Source organism: Salmo salar, chromosome ssa24, assembly GCF_905237065.1.
Source record: "Salmo salar chromosome ssa24, Ssal_v3.1, whole genome shotgun sequence".
Lineage (NCBI taxonomy): Eukaryota > Metazoa > Chordata > Actinopteri > Salmoniformes > Salmonidae > Salmo > Salmo salar.
In genome coordinates, this window is record NC_059465.1 from 8,306,908 (window position 1) to 8,328,895 (window position 21,988).

Below are 21,988 nucleotides of genomic sequence, written 5' to 3' on the forward strand. Positions count from 1 at the left end.
TGGTAATCTGTAATAACACCATCAATGTTTAACTTATGGATAGTGTTATTTGTAGAGTGAAATTTCTCAAGTCTAAAGAAATAGGATGAATTCTGTTCTCCCTCCTCAATCAATTTTTTCCTAGATCTAATAAAGGCTCTTTCTGCTTTTAATCTATATATATTATCCAGTTTATTTAATCTATATATATTATCCAGTTTATTTAATCTATATATCATATCCAGTTTATTTTGTAACTCAATTAGTTCCATCTTCTCCTCCCCCCAGAGGCCGGCTGGGGACCTCTGAGAAAGGGAAGTTATCTTAATGATCACCTTTTCCTCCTCAGCTCTTCTGGTCTTAGCAACATTACTACCATATTTTCTAAGGTATTTGGACACCTCAAATTTAAAGAGCTCCCAGTTCTTGCAATAAGATTTTTCTTCACAAGCCCTTTCCCAAAAGTGTGACAGCAGATCTTTAACCTCAAACTTAACTATATTATTATTTAATAATGAGCTATTTAGCTTCCAGTAGGATGCTCTACCAAGGTTAGTATCAGGGGTAAATATTTTGATATCAATGTAAATGGCCCTATGGTCTGTGAGGGGAGTAGTACAAATATCTGTAGTAACACACTCACTATTAATACATTTGGATATAAACCAAAAATCGCCGAATACAACAAGTGTAGACTTGGTTTGATTTGGTTGCGTCAGCGTTCCTTCCGCTGGGCCTAAATTGCACAACAGGTAGCACTTTCTATTAACATCTTGAATCAATTATAAATGTTCACTTTGAGATATTTCGAGAAAAAATAAAGAACACTTTTAATTATATTTTGGTTTTATTATTAGTTTCGTTTAAATTGACCATTAGTGTTTTGTCAGCCAGGGTGATTGTTGAAAGTGCGACACCGAATGCTTAAGCTAGATAAACAGCTGAACTCTTGCTAGCTAGCGACGCTGACAAGTACGGGCAGGATATGTCTCAAAGATCTAGCAAGCTAGCTATACTTTTTTAACTATGCATATTATTGTCCCGTCAAAATACTAAATAATTTAGCTATCTAGTGTAAATTTTGCTAACTAGCTAAACGCTAATTTACTGTCTGAGCAATGTCTGTGCCAGACAGTGAAGAGACTTGTCTTACTAGTTAACGTTAGCTTGTCTGCTTATACTTTAGCTAGATACAGCTTGCCACAATGCTTTTTGATGATGGCTTCAACTTCCACAGCTGACATAAAAGGTTTGTTACGCAGACGCTTAATGGGAGATCATTAGCTAGTTAAGCTTTAAACGTTTGTTTCTCAAAACAGTCACATAGCCAGCTAGCTAGCTACTAGCAGAAGTTGTTAACTGTTAAGCTCACACTGTCTTGAGTCGGATGTTAACAAGAATGTGTAATTTACGGTGGCGATTTTAGCATGTAACGTTAAATCAAGCTGGGTGGCAAACTCTCCAAAATGTTTTTAGATGGATTCCAACAAAGCCACTACACAGCACATACATGAATATCACTATAAAGGTGACAAACGGTGCCCAGAAACTGTTAGGGCCTACATAAAGCTGTCCCAAAAGCAGAACTTTCTTTTCAACACCATGGAGTGAATCCCTGTTACCAATGCTACACCTGGCAGTCAACGAAACAGTTCATTGAGCCTCATTTGCTGACTTAAAAAAAAATGTATGGCTGACTTGCATAAACAAATGTGGTTTCTACTTATAATGGATATGTACAAACTATGTTCTTACAGTATTCTCCCTGTACACCAAGTCAGAATTGTAGGATAAATAAAGGGGGCATATAAGCAGGCATAAGCTTACAATATTAGATGATTACATTTCTCTAAAACAGACTATAGTCTACATGTGCACCACCAAGTCAGAAGAGTAGGTTAAGTTATGAGGGGGAAAGGGACCAAATTATTAGGGTGAGACACATGGGCTACTAACAGCTTACTACACTACATACTTAGAATTACTGTCTTAGCTACAGTATACATATCTCCCTGGCATATTACATAATTTGTGCAGCAGTATACAATACATTTTTGGACTCACCTTGTTGTGCTGTGCTCAATTAAACAGGAAGGTGGCGCGGAAGTCCTTGTGGGTAAATTTAGTCATCAAAGTCTGGCATTCTCTGGATTTATGGTGCTTTCAAGACAATTGAGAACTCGGGGAAAAAAACAAGGTTGAATCATGACGTCCGTGATCTTCAGATCTGAACTCTAGAAAGAGCCCAGAGTTTCCGAATTGGAATTCCGAGTCGGATGGCCATTCAAAATGTATTTTCCCAGTCAGAGCTCGTTTTTGTCTGAGTTCCCAGTTGTCTTGAACTCACTGTAGTCTGAGATTTCTGAGTTTCCGGTTGTTTTGAACTCGGCAGAAGTCATGCTGAATTGACAGCATTAATGTTTAGAATTTTAAGCTTGAAAATAGACCCTTCAACCCAGACTTGGACCACACACCCACTCCACTGAATAGCAGGCTAGTGATTGCTTTGCAACGCTTGCAGTTAGCCACTGTTTCCTTCAAAACCACTCATTGTTGAATTTGCAATTTCCAACTTGCGGTAATGTTTATGTCCAGTGGCCGATGAGCACCGATACGTTATCTATAATTTCTCTTCATATGACAAAGATTGAAAAGGCTTTGCCAGTAGATTGTCAACGTCATTCATGATGATGACTGCTTGTCTAACTTACTAGGTAAGATTTTGAAGGTATGATGTTGACATGTGCAGTCCAATCAAAGCTACGGTAGATATAACGTGATTTGACATTTTATCTGTGGCCAATGATCTTGAGCTTTCTTGGATGGGCACTTCTAATGTAACTCTATGGCAGCACCCAAGGGGCTTGAATTTTCAACTCTCCCTGTAGAGTTTGCGGCAACGTAGTGTCCCCATGAGTGACAGAACACAGCCATTCACGGCGTAACTAGAGAACATTACCAACCTCTACGTTCCGTATTTTCTACTGGCTGCCCCACCACCACAGAAAGCACTGAGCTAGAGTGAAACACCTGCATTTTGGAGCTGCCGTACTCAAAAACGTTAAAAGACCATGTTTGTATGCGGCTTTATTAACTCATATATATATATATATAATTTTTTTTTACATTGTTTGCAAACTGAAATGTGACGCATATTCATGCCAGAATAACATGCAAAACAGGCAACAAAAAATATATATATTTTATTTGTTTAGCTTCACAGGTGGGGCTCAAAACCTGCCCTGAATGATGGTAATTTAGCCTATTAAAAACCAAAACTGTTTCAAGTGAGCATTCAGCAGGTCTGATGCCGAAAATAAAGTACATTCTTGCCTACTTCACCCATTTTTTTATTTATTTTTTCAAAGAAAGCAGTGTGTAGTTCCAGTAGTTACCTACACCGCTACATGGCAAAACAAGTAATTAGCTAACTACTCCCTCCCTCCCATAACGACTGCAAAATGTAGTTAAATTACATGTAGTTCACTACTCCCCAACGCTGCTTGCTGTCTAGGTATTTATATAGCTAACCTGACATAACTAACCAAGCAATGATTTTACCTCCCTCCCATAAACAGTGTGGCATGAGGGCGACAGATGCCTCGCTCCCAGCCCCAGAGATGGCACCCTACTACGAGAGGGGACAATCCAGAAACTCCCTTCCACTTCTCATGGTGAGGACATGGCACTGGTGAAGTTCACAGATCAACATGATGAGGAAGAGGAGGCAGTCTTTCCAGTCTGTAAACTCCAGAGACCAGACACAAACCAGTCGTCCACCAGTGTAGTGTCTGCCCAGGAGAAGCCTCTATTCCTCTGCAGCCAGACCCCCCCCGGTCCATCAGAGCCCTTGGTGTTGTCACAGAGTGGTGTGGCAGTCCCATACACCATCAACAGGTACGTGAGCTGTTAACTATGAAGCTGGGATTTTGCTGGGCTACCCATGTTGTTTTTGCTGTATGAATGGGGCCTTAATCAGATGCCATCAACAGGTACCTGAGGTACTACCAGAAGGAAGGGATCCAGTTCATCTATGACAACTACGCACAGTCCAGAGGATGTATCCTGGGAGATGACATGGGCCTGGGCAAGACCATTCAGGTAAAGACTAGACTGTCTCTGCAGAAACCTGATTGTTGACTGTATGTAGATAGAGTATTACCACTATTGGAGTTACCATGTGAAGAAAGACCTGCTGTTCATGACTGACGTGTGTGTCTGTCAACAGGTCATTGGTTTCCTGGCTGCTGTGCTGGGTAAAACAGGGACATGGGAAGACATTGAGAACAACAGGCCTCAGTTCCTTCACACTCAGATCCCCACACAGCGAAGCAAACCCAGAAAGGTAGATATTGAGCTATAGATTTCCCACAAGGGTAGCACTCTTTGTGGCTGATAAACTGACTGATAGTTACAAAAAAATGTTAAAACCCACATGTGCATGCCCATGCTCTCTGTTAGGGTCCTGTGTAGGTGTTGTAATGTTATCCATGGTTGTGCCCAGGTGTTCCTGATTGTGGCCCCTCTGTCGGTGCTGTACAACTGGAAAGAGGAGCTGGAGACGTGGGGTTACTTCCTGACCGTGGTGGTCCACGGTCTGAGGAAAGAGGAGGAGCTGGCTCGCATCCAGAGGGGACGCTCTGAGATCGCCCTCACCACCTACGAGACCCTACGCCTCTGTCTGGAGCAGTTTAACAGGTAACGTTAGCTAAGATAATTAGGTGTGTTGGCGTGTGTAGCCTGAAACCTTAGTAGACCTGTTTCATAATCCTATCGTGAAACTCCACCTATAAGCCTGCCACGCATTTTGACTGTGTGGCCGGTCTTCAATTCCAGCATTGACTGGTCTGCTGTGATAGTGGACGAGGCCCACAAGATCAAGAACCCCAACTCCCAGATCACTGGGGCAATGAAGGAGCTGAGGTGTCTGGTCAGAGTGGGCCTCACTGGCACAATCCTGCAGAACAACCTGGACGAGCTCTGGTGTGTCATGGACTGGTGGGTCTACACTGGCAATATAACTACTACTGTTTCTATCACTGCTGCTACAGTACGGCTGATTACCCTTATTTAGACACGTACTAGTGCAATGATGCAGAGTCGAGAGGTTACCCCAAAAAACTCCCAATACTCAGTACCACCATTTCCTTCTAAACCACTCTTTCTCTTGGGATTGACCTTCTTCCTTTGTGTACTTCAGGGCCATCCCTCGTTGCCTTGGCAGCCTGGGTAACTTCAAGAATATGTTTTCGGACCCCATCGAACTGGGGCAGAAGCACAGCGTAACTAAGCGGGCCCTAGCGACGGGCAGGAGGGCGGTCCAGGCCCTGGCTGGGAAGCTCTCCCAATGGTTTCTCCGGAGGACCAAGGCTCTTATCAGAGAGCAGCTGCCCAAAAAAGACGACAGGGTGAGTGGAGACTTCCACACAGGGTTCATGTTCATGAAGTAGGGTTGTGCAATTCTGGTAACTTTTCCAGAAATACTAGTTGGGAGTATTCCTGCTTATTCTCTGCTGATTTCAGGAATTTTCCAACAGGGATTCATGGAAAACCTGGGAATTTTGGGAAAGTTACCGGAATTTTACAACCCTAATTGAATGAATTCTCTGGCCTTGAATGCGAATATCTCTGGTCTAGCAGGTGGTTTCAAACATCTCACTAAGTGAATGGCTCCTCCATCTCTGGCCAGGTGGTGTACTGTTCGCTGACGTCGTTCCAGCAGACTGTGTACCAGGCGGTACTGGATACGGAGGACGTCACCCTGCTCTTGCGCTCCTCAGAGAAGTGTGACTGTCAGAGTGGACGCTCCCGCAGGAAGTGCTGCTATAAGGTCGGCTTTTAACTGGAACAGTTGTGTTATAACCTCTATTTGACCCGCTATGAAGAAATCTGTTATTAACTGTTTTGCACTCTTTAGTTCAGTAAACATCAGTCAAGGTTTGAATCATTGTTTGGTCTTAGTAGGTCACGTAGACTGAGCAATGGTCACAATGTTGACTTTATTGTGATAGGCCTTCCCTGTGAGGTGATGTAAATGTTTGGTCTCTTGTAAACTACAGGTGAATGCTCGGGGTGTGCGTGTGACAGACCTGTACTTCAGTTACTTGGCTATTCTCAGGAAGGTGGCCAACCACGTGGCTTTACTGCAGTCCAAGTGGAACACTAGCAAAAAGCAGGTACGCTCTCACAAGTAAAGACCTGGTTATTAATTTACTGAACGTGACAAGTTCTGTTTGGTTTAACATCTGGACATACTGTGCTCTCTCAGGAGCAGTATGTGAATGAGATCTGTGAGAAGGTGTTCCAAAAGTTTCCTGACTTCACAGAGAAATGCAAGCAGACAGCATTTGAGGCCATGTCAGACCCCATGTACAGCGGAAAGATGAAGGTAGGTGGGTCACGAGGACAAAAGTCATGTCACGTGAATGGCAAAGGCAGTTAGGTAGGCTCATATGTTTACATATAGTATCAGGTTTTTAAGAGAAGTATTTGTCTCATTTGGATCCTTGGTTGATATCCCTTCTCCTCTACCCCCTGTCATAGGTTCTACAGAGGTTGTTGAAACATTACGTGCAGAGAAAAGACAAAGTACTATTATTCTCCCTCTCCACTAAGGTAAAACGTTTTCATTGTGTTTGTAGCCACAGGGATTCTGTCATTGGTGTCTAACTGTTTGTATTTGTGTGTCTCTGTGTTTGTGTGTATGTACTGTAGATGGATGTCATGTGTGAGAGTTGGGGGGGATCTGTAGGGGTGTTTGTGTGTGTGTGTGTGTGTGTGTGTGTGTGTGTGTGTGTGTGTGTGTGTGTGTAAGAAAATGGCTGTGGTAGATGATGGTGAGATCATGCACTGGGCTTTAGGTGGTGTCAGAGCTCTAGTTCAGACACAACCAAAGCATGGATTGCTGTCTTACTTACTTTGTCCATAGACTGCTTACACGATGAGGAAACTATCCCTTTAAGCGTACAGTGCATTCAAAGTATTCAGACCCTTGACGTTTTCCACATTTTGTGACGTTTTAGCCTTATTCTAAAATGAATTAAGTATTTTTTTTCCTTCATAAATCTCCACGCATTAACCCATAATGACAAAGCAAAAACAGGTTTAGATATTTTTTTGCAAATGTATTAAAATGTATTTTCTACAATGTAGAAAATAGTAAAAATAAATAAAATAAATAAATAAACTCTTGAATTACCTTTTACTTTGTTGAAGCACCTTTGGCAGCGATTATAGCCTCGATTCTTCTTGGGTATGACGCTACAAGCTTGGCACACCTGTATTTGGGGAGTTTCTCCCATTTCTTCTCTGCAGATCCTCTCAAGCTCTGTCAGGTTGGATGGGAAGCGTCGCTGCATAGCTATTTTCAGGTCTGTCCAGAGATGTTTGATCGGGTTCAAGTCCGGGCTCTGTCTGGATCACTCAAGTACATTCAGAGACGTGTCCCGAAGAACCTCCTGCGTTGTTTTGGCTGTGTGCTTAGGGTTGTTGTCCTGTTGGAAGGTGAAGCTTTGCCCAAGTCTATGGTCCTGAGCGCTCTGGAGCAGGTTTTCATCAAGGATCTCTGTACTTTGCTTCGTTCCTCTTTGCCTTGATCCTTACTAGTCTCCACAGCATGATGCTGCCACCACTATGCTTCTCTGTAGGGATGGTGCCAGGTTTCATCCAGATGTGATGCTTGGCATTCAGGCCAAAAAGCTCAATCTTGGTTTCATCAGACCAGACAATCTTGTTGCTTATGGTCTGAGAGTCCTTTAGATGCCTTTTGGCAAACTCCAAGCGGCCTGTCATGTGCCTTTTACTGAGGAGTGGCTTCCGTCTGGTCACTCTACCATAAAGACCTGATTGGTGGTGCTGCAGATATAGTTGTCGTTCTGGAAGGTTCTCCCATCTCCACAGAAGAACTCTGGAGCTCTGTCAAATCAAATCAAATTTATTTATATAGCCCTTCGTACATCAGCTGATATCTCAAAGTGCTGTACAGAAACCCAGCCTAAAACCCCAAACAGCAAGCAATGCATGTGAAAGAAGCACGGTGGCTAGGAAAAACTCCCTAGGAAAAACTCCCTAGAAAGGCCAAAATCCTAGGAAGAAACCTAGAGAGGAACCAGGCTATGAGGGGTGGCCAGTCCTCTTCTGGCTGTGCAGGGTGGATATTATAACAGAACATGGTCAAGATGTTAAAATGTTCATAAATGACCAGCATGGTCAAATAATAATAATCATAGTAGTTGTCGAGGGTGCAACAAGCACGTCCGGTGAACAGGTCAGGGTTCCATAGCCGCAGGCAGAACAGTTGAAACTGGAGCAGCAGCACGGCCAGGTGGACTGGGGACAGCAAGGAGTCATCATACCAGGTAGTCCTGAGGCATGGTCCTAGGGCTCAGGTCCTCCGAGAGAAAGACATAAAGAGAGAAAGAGAGAATTAGAGAGAGCATATTTAAATTCACACAGGACACCGGATAAGACAAGAGAAATACTCCAGATGTAACAAACTGACCCTAGCCCCCCGACACATAAACTACTGCAGCATAAATACTGGAGGCTGAGACAGGAGGGATCAGAAGACACTGTGGCCCCATCCGATGATACCCCCGGACAGGGCCAAATAGGCAGGATATAACCCCACCCACTTTGCCAAAGCACAGCCCCCACACCACTAGAGGGATGTCTCCAACCACCAACTTAGCGTCCTAAGACAAGGCCGAGTATAGCCCACAACGATCTCCGCCATGGCACAACCCAAGGGAGGTTGTGCCATCGGGTTCTTGGTCACCTCCCAGACCAAGGCCCTTCTCCCCCGTTTGCTCAGTTTGGCTGGTCGGCCAGCTTTAGGAAGAGTCTTGGTGGTTGTAAACTTCTTCCATTTAAGATTGATGGAGGCCACTGTGTTCTTGGGGGCCTCCAATGCTGCAGAAATGTTTTGGTACCATTCCCCAGATCTGACAATTCTTTCGACCTCATGGCTTGGTTTTTGCTCTGACATGCACTTTCAATTGTGGTACCTTTATATAGACAGGTGTGTGCCTTTCCAAATTATGTCCAATCAATTGAATTTACCACAGATGGACTCCAAGTTGTAGAAACATCTCAAGGGTGATCAATGGAAACAGGATGCACCTGAGCTCAATTTCAAGTCTCATAGCAAAGGATCTGAATACTTATGTAAATATGGTATTTCTGTTTTTTATTTTGAATACATAATACATTTTGCAAACATTTCTAAAAGCCGTTTTCGCTTTGTCATTATGGGATATTGTGTGTAGATTGATGAGGAACATGTTTTATTTAATCTATTCTAGAATAAGGCTGCAACGTAACAAAATGTGGAAAAAGGGGAAGGGGTCTGAATACTTTCCGAATGCACTGTATACTTGTGATAACACTCCACCTCACCAAAAGGAAGTGTTTTCAATATGTTGTGTTAACCCTTTAGCTGCTGGACGTGCTGGAGAGCTACTGCATGGCAGATGGGCTGGAGTATAGCAGACTGGATGGCAACACCAAGTCCAGAGAGAGGCTGAAGATTGTCAAAGAGTTCAACAGCTGCCCTGACATCAACCTCTGCCTGGTCTCCACCATGTCAGTGCCACTCCCACCACCCCTCATAGCTCTGCTTTAACAGAGCACAACAATATGATTGTGTTGGATGTTTGTGCCCCAAATGGCACCCTATTCCCTACATAGTGCACGGCCCTGCTCAAAAGTAGTGCACTATATAGGGAATAGCGTGCCAGTTGGGACACAGGCTATGTTTGAAATGAATGGACCACTGACTGTAGGTTTGCTTGTCTGTTTCTGCCCCCCCAGGGCAGGGGGTCTGGGTCTGAACTTTGTGGGGGCCAACATTGTGGTCCTGTTTGATCCCACCTGGAACCCTGCCAATGACCTGCAGGCAATTGACAGGTATGCTGCAATATCCATACATGCCATGTACTTACATAGAAGTACATAGTCAGAACCTTACAGGGTTCTTTCCAATTTGTTGTATCAAATCCAACTTTATTTGTCACATGCGCCCGAATACAAGTGTAGACCTTACTGTGACATGCTTACTTACAAGCCCTTAATCAACAGCGCAGTTCAAGAAGAGTTAAGAAAATATTTACCAAATTAACTAAAGTAAAAAAGTATAATTAACAAAATAACAATAACGAGGCTATATACAAGGGGTACTGAGTCAGTGTGCGGGGGTACAGGTTAGTTGAGGTAATTTGTACATGTAGGTAGGGGTGAAGTGATAAAACATCAAGTAGCAGCAGTGTACAAAATAAATGGAGGGGGTCCTAGACTTGGCGCTCCGGTACTGCTTGCGGTGCGGTAGCAGAGAAAACAGTCTATGACTTGGGTGACTAGAGTCTCTGACAATTTTATGGGCTTTCCTCTGACACCGCCTATTACTGGATGGCAGGAAGCTTGGACCCAGTGATGTACTGGGCCGTACGCACTACCCTCTGGTGCACCGTACGGTCAGATGTCGAGCAGTTGCCATACCAGGCGGTGATGCAACCGGTCAGGATGCTCTCGATGGTGCAGCTGTAGAACTTTTTGAGGATCTGGGGACCCATGCCAAATCTTTTCAGTCTCATATTCTATGTCTGTATACACAATGCCAGTGTTAACAACAGTGATCTCTGTGCTGGTGTGGGACCCATAGGTCACCCTTTATGGCTTATTGACCTGAATGGGGACCCCTCTTCTATTCCTTTATATTTCCATGATGTGACCTCTCCTCAGGACATATTGTATAGGCCAGTGCAGGGACTTGACAGTGTGTGACCTCTCCTCAGGGCGTATCGTATAGGCCAGTGCAGGGACTTGACAGTGTGTGACCTCTCCTCAGGACATATTGTATAGGCCAGTGCAGGGACTTGACAGTGTGTGACCTCTCCTCAGGGCGTATCGTATAGGCCAGTGCAGGGACGTGACAGTGTTCAGACTCATCTCTCTGGGAACAGTGGAGGAGGTCATCTACCTGCGCCAGGTCTACAAACAGGTACAGTCATCCTAAGCCTTTCATCACAGTATGCTGTCTGCACATACAATTATTGTGTTTGAGGATTTCTAAATTGCTTTCATGGAGGATTGGCTTGAATTGTGTGGATAACCACACAATGTATTTTCATCATGAGCAAAAGCTATTCGTTTTCTACCCAAAGTTGCAAAGAAAATGTTGTGATCCATTTATTAAACACAAGAGACCAGCAAAATGGATAAAAGGGTGTGGCGGTAGCAGGAACAGCGATATCTTGTGGGCAAAGCCTGGTACTTTCACACTCATTTATGGGGGAAAATGCAAGATACTTTAATGGCTAATTTCTCTGAACAAGGGGAAAACACATCACCAAATTCACTGAGAATATATTACATAGTATGAATAAACAATACTCCAATACGCAACTTCATACTACTTGTCAAACATAGAGAACTGATACTATATACTGGATGTTGGTGTGAGCTTTGGGAGTTCTGTGGGTGACTTTTGACCATTTTATTTGGATTCCTCCCTTAATCGGTTTTAAGAGGTTTGGTCCAAATCGGATGTTGGATACTATATTTATTGAATCTTAGATGAATCCTATACATTGAAATGGCCAATTTGGGTGCAATCAATTAGCTTAGATCTCAGATCAAATTATATTTCAACAAAACTACTGTTGCAGGAATGCTTATCCGATATGTTCTTAACTACAGAAGCCAATTCAAAACAATGGCTTGCTGAAATGGAACGACCCAGAAAATATTGGCATTTAGATGGGGAAACCAACCATCTAATGTTCTCTTCCTACATCCCTGTCTGTGACTCTGCAGCAGTTGCAGTCTTCTGTAGTGGGTAAGGAGAGTGCCCGGCGGTACTTTGATGCAGTGCAGGGGTCCGACGACCAGAAGGGGGAGCTGTTTGGGATACAGAACCTCTTCAGGCTGCAGACCCAGGGGACCTGCCTCACCAGGAGAATACTGGAGGTCAGAAGTCAAATAGCCTGAGTGGACAACCCTGGTACTTTGTGTTACATGTTTGTGTGTATTTCTATCTCTGTTTATGTACATGTATGCTCAAGTGTGTGTGTGGGCGTGTTCCTCTCAGCGGGAGGGACGAGTGGAGGTAGGAGTAATGACGGCCAGCACCCACACAGGGGAAGAGGAGGAGAGGAAGAGCGAGAGCGTGAGTAAATGCCTTTCTCAGGGACCCGTGACGGGCACGTCTTTCCCATCTCTAACTCCCTCTCCTTTCCCAGGCGGCCCTCTCATCCCTCCATTCCCACGTGAAAGAGACGATTCCTCACACGTGCGACTTCCTGTCGCTCCTTCACCGGCCCCTTCTTACTCTTCTCTCTCTCCTTCCTCTTTCCCCCTTTTCCCCTCATCTCTCTTTCGTGCTCTCTCTCTGTGATAGTGTCCCAACAGATGGACATAATTATCCCTCTGTAATGACAGGACCAGACCACACTGAAGGCCGTCTGTTCTGTTGTGTGGTATTTATTTACCCAATAGTTTGGCCTCTATCTACTGTGACAGTTCCCAGCTAAGACCCAACACAACTGTCCCTTTTTAGTAGGCCGGGTATGTACTGGGGGACGTTCAGATTTTAACAGCCATACACAATACACCAGGGTGTAGTAAAACACACACACACCACACACACACACACACACACACTACAGAAGAATCATCTGGTTGGCAAAAACCATAAGATTAGTATCGCTGTAGGTGGTCCCACTCATAAAGGCCCTCGCATAACTCCCATGCACGCTATAAAAGCTACAATGTATCCTATTGTTTCGTATTCATGACTCATGGCATGTCACATTTATGTATGGATGATTTATTGTTACAAGCTTCTTTGCATTACCTAGCACTGCTAAATTCTTTATGAATGACCAATCCTGTTCTGTAGCCTGGTGATGCCATCAGCCCCAGGTCACAACCAAATACAACATACAGAAGACTCCATAGCTTTGATGATCTCCTTAGTGCCGCTTTCCTACCAGACCTAACGCAGTGGTAAATCTTAGCACTGGCGGTAGAGCTATACGTCTTTTTGTTTGTCCTACATTTTTTAGCTATTTTCACAGCGGGAATTGTGAGCGTAATAGCTGGCTCACTGGCCAGTCGCCGTGTTTCATGGCTTAATATTGCATGTCGTCTCACGATCTTTGCGTGGTCATCAACTCCAATTCGTCTGGGGCCACGGAACATTCTCGTTCTAGTCATTTGTGGATTAATACTACAGTTTATGAAATAGCATAGACTACAGTAGCCTAACGAGTAGCCTAACAGCCATGTTTTCTCAATATGTTTGGAGTGTTGACAGTCAACATTGTTGTAATTGGCTAAAACGAGTATAGGCCTACATGTCTTTAAGCATCGCACTTCTCAAAAAATACTAGGCTCCTGTAAATTGAATTGAATGCGTGAGGCACGTTCTCAATAAACAAGATCTAACCTAAGCCTACCGTTGATATGGCGTTATAGGACTGAAGAATATGAATATGTTATGAGGTGACCGGACAAGAGGCGCTCTTTGGAAATGGAGACGAATACAAGCCGAAATGGAGAGCGTGCACTGCAGGTGAATTGTGAATAACGAAAGGCATGATGGCTAAAAGCCTTTTTAAGTATCTTTTTATGAATAAGCTAATGCATGGCCAAGATAAGATACCAGACGCATTGCTGTTGAACCAGCTTTCGTTATAGTAGGGTAATGGTAGCCTGCTGAGTTAAAAAAATAAAATAAAAAATTTAACGGAAAACAAGCCACTTTTACAGGAAATTAACTTAAATGTTTCTAAATACGAGGGTCACCGGCAACATCTCATCTCTCGTTCCATGATGGACATATGAACATGTAGCCTACATGAAGGGGTTTTTACGCACATAACAAACAATAACAGGAGCTAGCTAAAATAATATACAACACATAGATTAAAGGGGATGTCCACTCACCGTTTTGCTGCTCCTAAACTTGATCTTTAAATAAAGGTTTGGTGATGATTTATTTTGAAGCGGTCTCACGAGCCAAACCCTTTATCAATAGTCTTGACTACTTAGCGAATGCTTTGGTCAGGACCAAAAAAAAAGCAGCCTTCATTGAGAGGAGAGGAGGGGAGCATATGCTTGATTTGATTTGATCAAATTAAACAAAAAAAAACATGACTTTTTTTATATTTCTAAATACGAGGTGTATGGACAAACAAAAAAATCACCTCTTGTTCCATGTGCATCACTGCTGGATAGGCTGCTCTTCCGCTGTTCGAATCCACGCCTTAACCAACCGCGTTAGCTCTAAGACCAGCCTTCAGTTGGTTTAAATATCCCTACCAGCGCTGCCTGAAATTGGCACGTTGGCCAATGTTTTTAACGACAAACCTCAGATATTGCCACCCCTCCCACCTTAGCAAAAGTGAGCTCATAATAACACCTGTAAATTACCAATCCTGGCGCAAGGGTTTTAAAATAATTTATATATATTTTTTTTTAAATATAAAGACTCTGTTGACCTTGTGTTGCAGGAGGCTGGGGAGGTTTCCGCAAGGGACCACTGTGAACTGGGCAATGGAGGGGCGATCGGCAGTGTAGGGGCCTCGAGGATCCCCAGGGGAACAACCAGGGGGGTACTGGACTTCAGCAGTGGCAGTGAGGAGGAGGAGGGGGGACGGGGGGGCAGGAGTAAGGTGGAGAAGGGGAACACTACCCTTCCTGGCCGACTCAGTCTCCTACAGCATGGCTTCTCCAGGTTGCTCCAGAGGTCAGGGGTCAGGGCTGGGTCAGGGTCAGAATCAGGGGAGCATAGCCAGAGTGAGGGGGGAAGGAGTGATTCTGAGGAGGACAGTGATGAAGACAGTTCTGCCATGGCACCAAAGGGCCTCAGCACCGCAGGGAGTGGGGGCCCCCAGATCCCTACATTGGCCCCCAAGGGTGGGAACCACCTGGATGCAGCTCCTCTGAAGAACGACTGGGACGTCTCCAGTGGCTCTGAGAGGGAGGAAGAAAGGAATGGAGGGAGAGGGGATGGACAGAGGGGGCGAGACCATGATCCTGTTACACTGTCAGGAGAGAGTGATGACATGGCGAGAAAAATACCAAATCTGAAACAAGGAATAAGGAGGAAGAGGAGGGTGGAGGAGGACAGTGATGATGATTCACCCCCCTCCGGCGGAGGCAAACGACCTAACACTAAAACTCCAGTTTCCAGAATGCACCAGGTGGTGTTTGACTCTGAGTCTGAGGACATTGACATAGACATTGAGGAGCTAATCAGACCTTGTGCACAAACTCATGTGCTTAAGAGACGCCCAGCACACCTGAGAAGGAGGGAGATGGGGAGAGATGGTGGTAGTAAGAGAGAGACCAGCAACAGACCAGTAGACCAGAGTAGAAGAACCAGACAAGCAGAGGACATTGAGACTTTTACCTCCTCAGACGAAAACCACACTCCAGTCGTAAGAGTCCGATCTGTTACAGCCCCACAGAACCACAATCATGGCCCAGACCCACAGACAGACCAACACGGAGCGGGGGCGTTTACAGGTCTGAAAAACCCAAAAGCGAACCAGACTGTCCCTTCTGCCAAAGGACCGTCCTGTGGAACGATTGATAATGTGTTAGGTAAGGTCAAAGTGGGATTTTCAAATAAAAAAAACCCTGTCGTATCATGTGTGTCAGCAAACATCAGGGGCTTGTATTCATAAAGCATCTCGGAGTAGATCAGGACTGCTACTCTGAGATGCCTCTTGGATACGGGCCCAATTCTGTACCAAGAGGAAGAGAGTAGAATTTGCCTATAAGTACAGACTTATATCTCCTATTCGTGTGTGTGTTGTAGGTGGTGTACGGGAGGTGGTTTACACCCACTCTAACCAACATGTGGTGGGCGGGAGCAAGGCCGAGGAGCGAATCAGCAGAGTCGCTCTCAGAGACGTGTTTGAGCGCAGGAAGTTCTCCCAGCTTCCAGCCAATGAACTCCGGGACACACAGGAGGTACACACCCACTACCTGGTGAAGCCCAAACCACCCAACGAGTCGATAGTCTAGTGTCCTATTCCAAATCAACTCCCTAACCCCTTTCCCTTGTCCCTTACTTGTCAGTGTGATTAGAAGGAACGTATCATATCTGTGCGTGTGCATATATTACAGACCCAGCCTGAACACACGCCACCATTCCGTACTTCCCATAATGATGTTGGTTGGGTGGGAGCAGTGCACAGACCCAGTGTGGACCACCCAGTCACACACACCATCAGAAGCGTCCACCACCCCACCCAACACACCACTGTCATTATCGGAGAGACCCCCGGAACCATCCGAAGGTGAGTTATTCCTGGTAGGGCAGGGCAGAGAGCCAAATCTAACCACCGTTATGGTGTGCAGCGCCCTCAACTGGTGGAAAGGGGTTCTCTTTCGTGTGTGTGTGTGTGTGTGTGTGTGTGTGTGTGTGTGTGTGTGTGTGTGTGTGTGTGTGAGAGACCACCTCTGAGCTAACCCTCTCAACCATTTCCCAGAACCTTGCCAAAGATTAGCCAGTTGTGTTCAGGCTCCACAGTACTGCCTTTCCCCTCCAATGCCACAGTTATCCTGAGACTCCCAGAATATGGTTAGTTTCTGTTTTAATGGTGGTGGTAGAATATGGTTAGTTTCTGTTTTAATGGTGGTGGTAGAATATGGTTAGTTTCTGTTTTAATGGTGGTGGTAGAATATGGTTAGTTTCTGTTTTAATGGTGGTGGTAGAATATGGTTAGTTTATGTTTTAATGGTGGTGGTAGAATATGGTTAGTTTCTGTTTTAATGGCTGTGACAGAATATGGTTAGTTTCTGTTTTAATGGTGGTGGTAGAATATGGTTAGTTTCTGTTTTAATGGTGGTGGTAGAATATGCTTAGTTTCTGTTTTAATGGTGGTGGTAGAATATGGTTAGTTTCTGTTTTAATGGTGGTGGTAGAATATGGTTAGTTTCTGTTTTAATGGCTGTGACAGAATATGGTTAGTTTCTGTTTTAATGGCTGTGACAGAATATGGTTAGTTTCTGTTTTAATGGCTGTGACAGAATATGGTTAGTTTCTGTTTTAATGGTGGTGGTAGAATATGGTTAGTTTCTGTTTTAATGGTGGTGGTAGAATATGGTTAGTTTCAGTTTTAATGGTGGTGGTAGAATATGGTTAGTTTCTGTTTTAATGGTGGTGGTAGAATATGCTTAGTTTCTGTTTTAATGGTGGTGGTAGAATATGGTTAGTTTCTGTTTTAATGGTGGTGGTAGAATATGGTTAGTTTCAGTTTTAATGGTGGTGGTAGAATATGATTAGTTTCTGTTTTAATGGCTGTGACAGAATATGGTTAGTTTCTGTTTTAATGGCTGTGACAGAATATGGTTAGTTTCTGTTTTAATGGCTGTGACAGAATATGGTTAGTTTCTGTTTTAATGGCTGTGACAGAATATGGTTAGTTTCTGTTTTAATGGCTGTGACAGAATATGGTTAGTTTCTGTTTTAATGGCTGTGACAGAATATGGTTAGTCCATGTTGTTTTGGGGACAGTTGCGCCTTAGAAAAAGGGCACTATATCATTCCATGACTATCAGAAATGTACCCTAAATATACACTACATGACCAAAAGTATGTGGACACCTGCTCGTTGAACATGTCATTACAAAATCATGGGCATTAATATGGAGTTGATCCACCCTTTGCTGCTATATCAGCCTCCACTCTTCTTGGAAGGCTTTCCACTAGGTGTTGGAACATTGCTGCGGGGACTTGCTTCCATTCAGCCACAAGAGCATTAGTGAGGTCGGCACTGATGTTGGGCATTTAGGCTTGGCTCGCAGTTCGCGCTCCAATTCATCCCAAATGTGTTCGATGGGGTTGAGGTCAGGCTCTATGTAGGCCAATCAAGTTCTTTCACACTGACCTTGACAAACCATTTCTGTATGGATCTCGCTTTGTGCACTGGGGCATTCTCATGCTGAAACAGGAAAGGGTCTTCCCCAAACTGTTGCCACAAAGTTGGAAGCACAGAATAGCCTAGAATGTCATTGTATGCTGTAGTGTTAAGATTTCCCTTCACTGGAACTAAGGGCCCTAGCCCCAACCATGAAAATCAGCCCCAGACCATTAATCCTCCTCCATCGCAGTTGACAGTATGCATTACAGCAGATAGCTTTCTCCTGGCATCCGCCAAACCCAGATTCGTCCGTCAGACTGCCAGATGGTGAAGCGTGATTCATCACTCCAGAGAACGTGTTTCCACTGCTCCAGAGTCCAATGGCGGCGCGCTTTACACAACTTCAGCCGACGCTTGGCATTGCGCATGGTGATCTTAGGCTTGTGTGTGGCTGCACGGCCATGGAAACCCATTTCATGAAGCTCCCGACGAACAGTTCTTGTGCTGAAGTTGCTTCCAGAGGCAGTTTGGAACTCGGTAGTGAGTGTTGCAACCGAGGACAGACTATTTTCTATGAGCTTGTGTGGCCTACCACTTCACGGCTGAGTCCTTGTTGCTCCTAGACGTTTCCACTTCACAATAACAGCACTTATGTTTGACTAGGGCAGCTCTAGCAGGGCAGAAATTTGACGAACTGACTTCTTGGAAAGGTGGCATCCTATGACCGTGCCACGTTGAAAGTCACTGAGCTCATCAGTACGGGCCATTCTACTGCCAATGTTTGTCTATGTATACTGCATGGCTGTGTGGTCGATTTTAATACACCTGTCAGCAACGGGTGTGGCTGAAATAGCCAAATCCAGTCATTTGAAAGAGTGACCACGTACTTTTGTATATATAGTGTTTATCCACGAAGCATCACCTACTTTCAAGCCAACATTTTCCTATTTTCTAGTAGTTTGTAATATGTTATCACGCAACTTTCCTACGCTCTCTGAGCCGAATCCTGTGTGTGTGTGTGTGTTCCCCATGTAGGCAGCAGCTGGAGGAGATGGCGTGTGTATTTGGATCCGGTTCATTGAGACAGTTTGCTGAGGAGGTTCTGAGGAGTACCTCTGCCCAGAGACTGGCTCAGCTACGACAGTACTACACTGACCAGGGCCCTGAGGTGGCTTCCATCATCAGGGAGAACTTCGCAGAACCACACACAGCCCAGCCCAAAGTTGACAGGACAGCCTCCAAGCCTTCCTCCTCCTCTACAACCAAACACAGACCCAGCTCCAAAAGGAACCAAAGAGTTGCTCTAGAACCCCAAGCAGAACCTAGAACCCCACAAAGGTCCCTCCCAGAACCCCAGAGGGATGTTCCCTCTTCTGAGGAGCAGAGGGTCCGGAACGCCAGAGGAGGGAAGAAGAAGAGTGGTAATAGTAGAATATCGAGAGCTGCTCAGTACTCCAGCTCAGACCTGGACAATAGTAGGAGTAGTCCTCTGGGACCAGGGGCCTCTGGAGCTCAACCCGTTTCCTCCTCATCTTCTTCAGCTCTCAACCATCCCGAGGCTAAGCCTACAGCCAGCCCCCAGAGAGGGAGGAGCAGCCTGCTGTCCTCCCCCAGGAAGAGTGAGGCTGTGGGGAGGCAGCGGTACAGAGCTCAGCCTTCCTCTCCCCCCAGCCAGCAGGTCCTCCTCACAGAGCTGCTAGGAGACACCTCCATCCTGGACGACCTGCTGCGACCCAGAAGCAAGGCCTCCTCAGAGCCTCAGAGGGGCTTCCCAAAAACCCCTACCTCACGGGCTGTCTTTACACCCACTTCTCACTCTGCCACACCTGCCTCCTGTCACCCTACAACGCCTCCCAAACCGCCCAGCACACCCCACCCTCGGCCCCTGACAAAATCCATCCCAGGCCCTTCTTCTACTACTACTCCCCCCTCTCGATCCGTCACCACACCCCTCACACACCCCATTACACCACTTTTCTCTCTAGCCCCTGAGAGGTCAAAGAACAGCCACAGAGACTTCTGGGACATTTTGGAGGAGGGTAACGAGGAGAGGATCAACAAACTGACGGACCCGTCGGAGGTAGAGAGGGTGTGTGAGAGTGCTAGCATCAGGGCCAGAGGAGGAACAGGGGGAGGAGAGGAGAAAGGGAATACGTCACTCTGGAAGAGGAACGACAAGTTCCTGTGGAAGAAGTGATTCTGGGGGAGACATGACGACATGCAAATGTGTTTTGCGTTCGACTTTTATTATTATGATGCTTTTTTTAAACGAAAAATGTAATCGTTTTGGTTATTGTAACCTATCCTGAAATTATAGATAAGTACGTGTGTGTGTGTGTGTAAGTCAACCGTGTAGACAAAACCGTGTGTGTGCGTGCTCATGTATGTTTGTGCAGTATGGAAATGTACATTGTAATCCAGAACATTAATGCCATGTGCCATTGACTTAGGCCAGACATGGTCTGACTGTGTCAGTGGTGGTAACCCGAGTTTCCTGCTGAACTAATTAGTGACCACCAGCCTGAGAATCTCATGTCTGGTCACTTACATGGCAGGACCCTTGGTGGTCCTAATAAAAATCTCCCTTTTAAATTAGACCTGTCATTTCGAGCCCAAATCCCCCCCCGCCCCTTGTTCACTCACTTTATCTGTGTGTCTGTCTTTTCCTATATATTCTTTCTCAATAGACGGTGTGTATGGGAAGTGGGCCAGGGGCTGTCTGGGGGCAGAGCCTGTGGTGGGTGCATGTCTGGGCGCTCCTTCCCGCATCAGTACTCTGCAAAATGACAGGCTGTGGTTGTGCTCAGCTCTGCTTCTAATGGCCTCAGAGTGGAGGCCACTGCTGCACCATTACAGCATTAACGAGGTAAAAGGGAGGCTGAGAAAAGAGCTGCTGAACCCCCCGCCCATTACCCTCATCCCACCACAGGCACCTTCCAAAAGGCACCCTATTCCCTATATAGCGTACTAGTTTTAACCATCACCCATAGGCACTATATAGGGAACAGGGGTAGCGTTTTGAACGGGCCCACAAACCATCAGACTGATGCTTCCCTTCACCTCACAGGCTGTCATCCACTGACTATTGCAGATGTGCAGTGTAGTTGTGCACCTACAGTCTTTTGCATATAGAGAACCAGTAGGATTTGGATGTGCCCCATCTGTGGGTCCTGGCCCACCATTTTGGGGACGACTGCTGTATACCATCTCTGATAGTTACTGTATAGAGGTGCGTGTGTGCGAGAGAGAAAGCCACGCAGCTGTTTGACCTCTCAGCTGAGGTAAGCAGAGCCCCAAAGGGTGCAGCTCTGTTAATGTGTTTTGTTTAGCTGAAATGAGAAAGTGCTGATAGCTATCAATAAACAACAAGACTAATACGTGCCTCAACAGAACACTGCTCCGCTGCCAAAGCTGTGTGTGTAGCCCTTCTGGGTGGTAGAAGGTGCACACAGACAGGCCACACATCTGCCACGCCTGTTCAAATCCGAGACTGAGGACAATAAAAAAGCCCTTTCTATGTCTCTTTCCTCCTCAAACTCACGCCACGAACAGATTCCCATCTACCTCCCCTCCCCTCTTTGCTCAGTCTGGTTCAAGTGCAATGACAGTCAGGCTTAAGGTTTTAGAAATGTACAAATGCACTTAATGATTGTAAAGAATTGGACACCTCTACAGTACATCATGCCCCAATGATTCCCAATGTTGTCCTGTCTAAAAGCTATCTAAAAGGATTCCAGCTCTTCAGTGACGTGAGAAATGCAAACCGAGTGCTGTTCTGTCCTCTGGATGGATGTCAATAAAAAAAAACAGGTGGAACATGTTTAGCAAGAAGCACTGAGGACTAAAATACACAAGTACAAGAGTCAAAGAGTTGTTTGTGTTCACTGGATTATGGGTCCACTTGTGTCTACCATCTTTTCACTCTGTTTTGCTGTATTTTGTTCCCTATTTTGGGCATCGCTTTTGACCAAAAATGGACTGCTGGCTTTTTCTAAGTCTTTTCTCTGTGTGTCAGGACGGTGAGAGGACTTTCTGGATTCCCTGTCGCAATTACCCAAGAGTCTGTCCATCCATCTGGCTGGCTGGGTTTACTTGCAGAAGTCAGGCAGAGACAGACAGAGCGTGTGGTTTGATTG

General features: G+C 45.3%; 1 protein-coding gene across 2 annotated transcripts; it reads left to right on the top strand.

Moving 5' to 3' along the window:
• The first annotated feature begins 921 nt into the window (after window positions 1-921).
• Window positions 922-21,668, top strand: ercc6l2 (excision repair cross-complementation group 6-like 2). 2 transcript variants are annotated; one of them, XM_014171040.2, is made up of 20 exons: window positions 922-1,228; window positions 3,558-3,876; window positions 3,972-4,080; window positions 4,208-4,324; window positions 4,484-4,677; window positions 4,816-4,977; window positions 5,180-5,387; window positions 5,669-5,809; window positions 6,039-6,155; window positions 6,248-6,367; window positions 6,523-6,594; window positions 9,416-9,561; window positions 9,790-9,885; window positions 10,876-10,975; window positions 11,791-11,943; window positions 12,065-12,142; window positions 14,490-15,585; window positions 15,803-15,957; window positions 16,114-16,286; window positions 18,888-21,668. In XM_014171040.2, the coding sequence occupies exons 1-20, from the start codon at window positions 1,195-1,197 to the stop codon at window positions 20,047-20,049; spliced, it is 4,752 nt and encodes a 1,583-aa protein (XP_014026515.1). In that variant the 5' UTR covers window positions 922-1,194; the 3' UTR covers window positions 20,050-21,668. The 2 variants fall into 2 exon arrangements, with proteins under 2 accessions (XP_014026515.1, XP_014026516.1); XM_014171041.2 differs by lacking the exons at window positions 14,490-15,585; window positions 15,803-15,957; window positions 16,114-16,286; window positions 18,888-21,668 and adding an exon at window positions 12,216-14,451.
• Window positions 21,669-21,988: the final 320 nt, after the last annotated feature.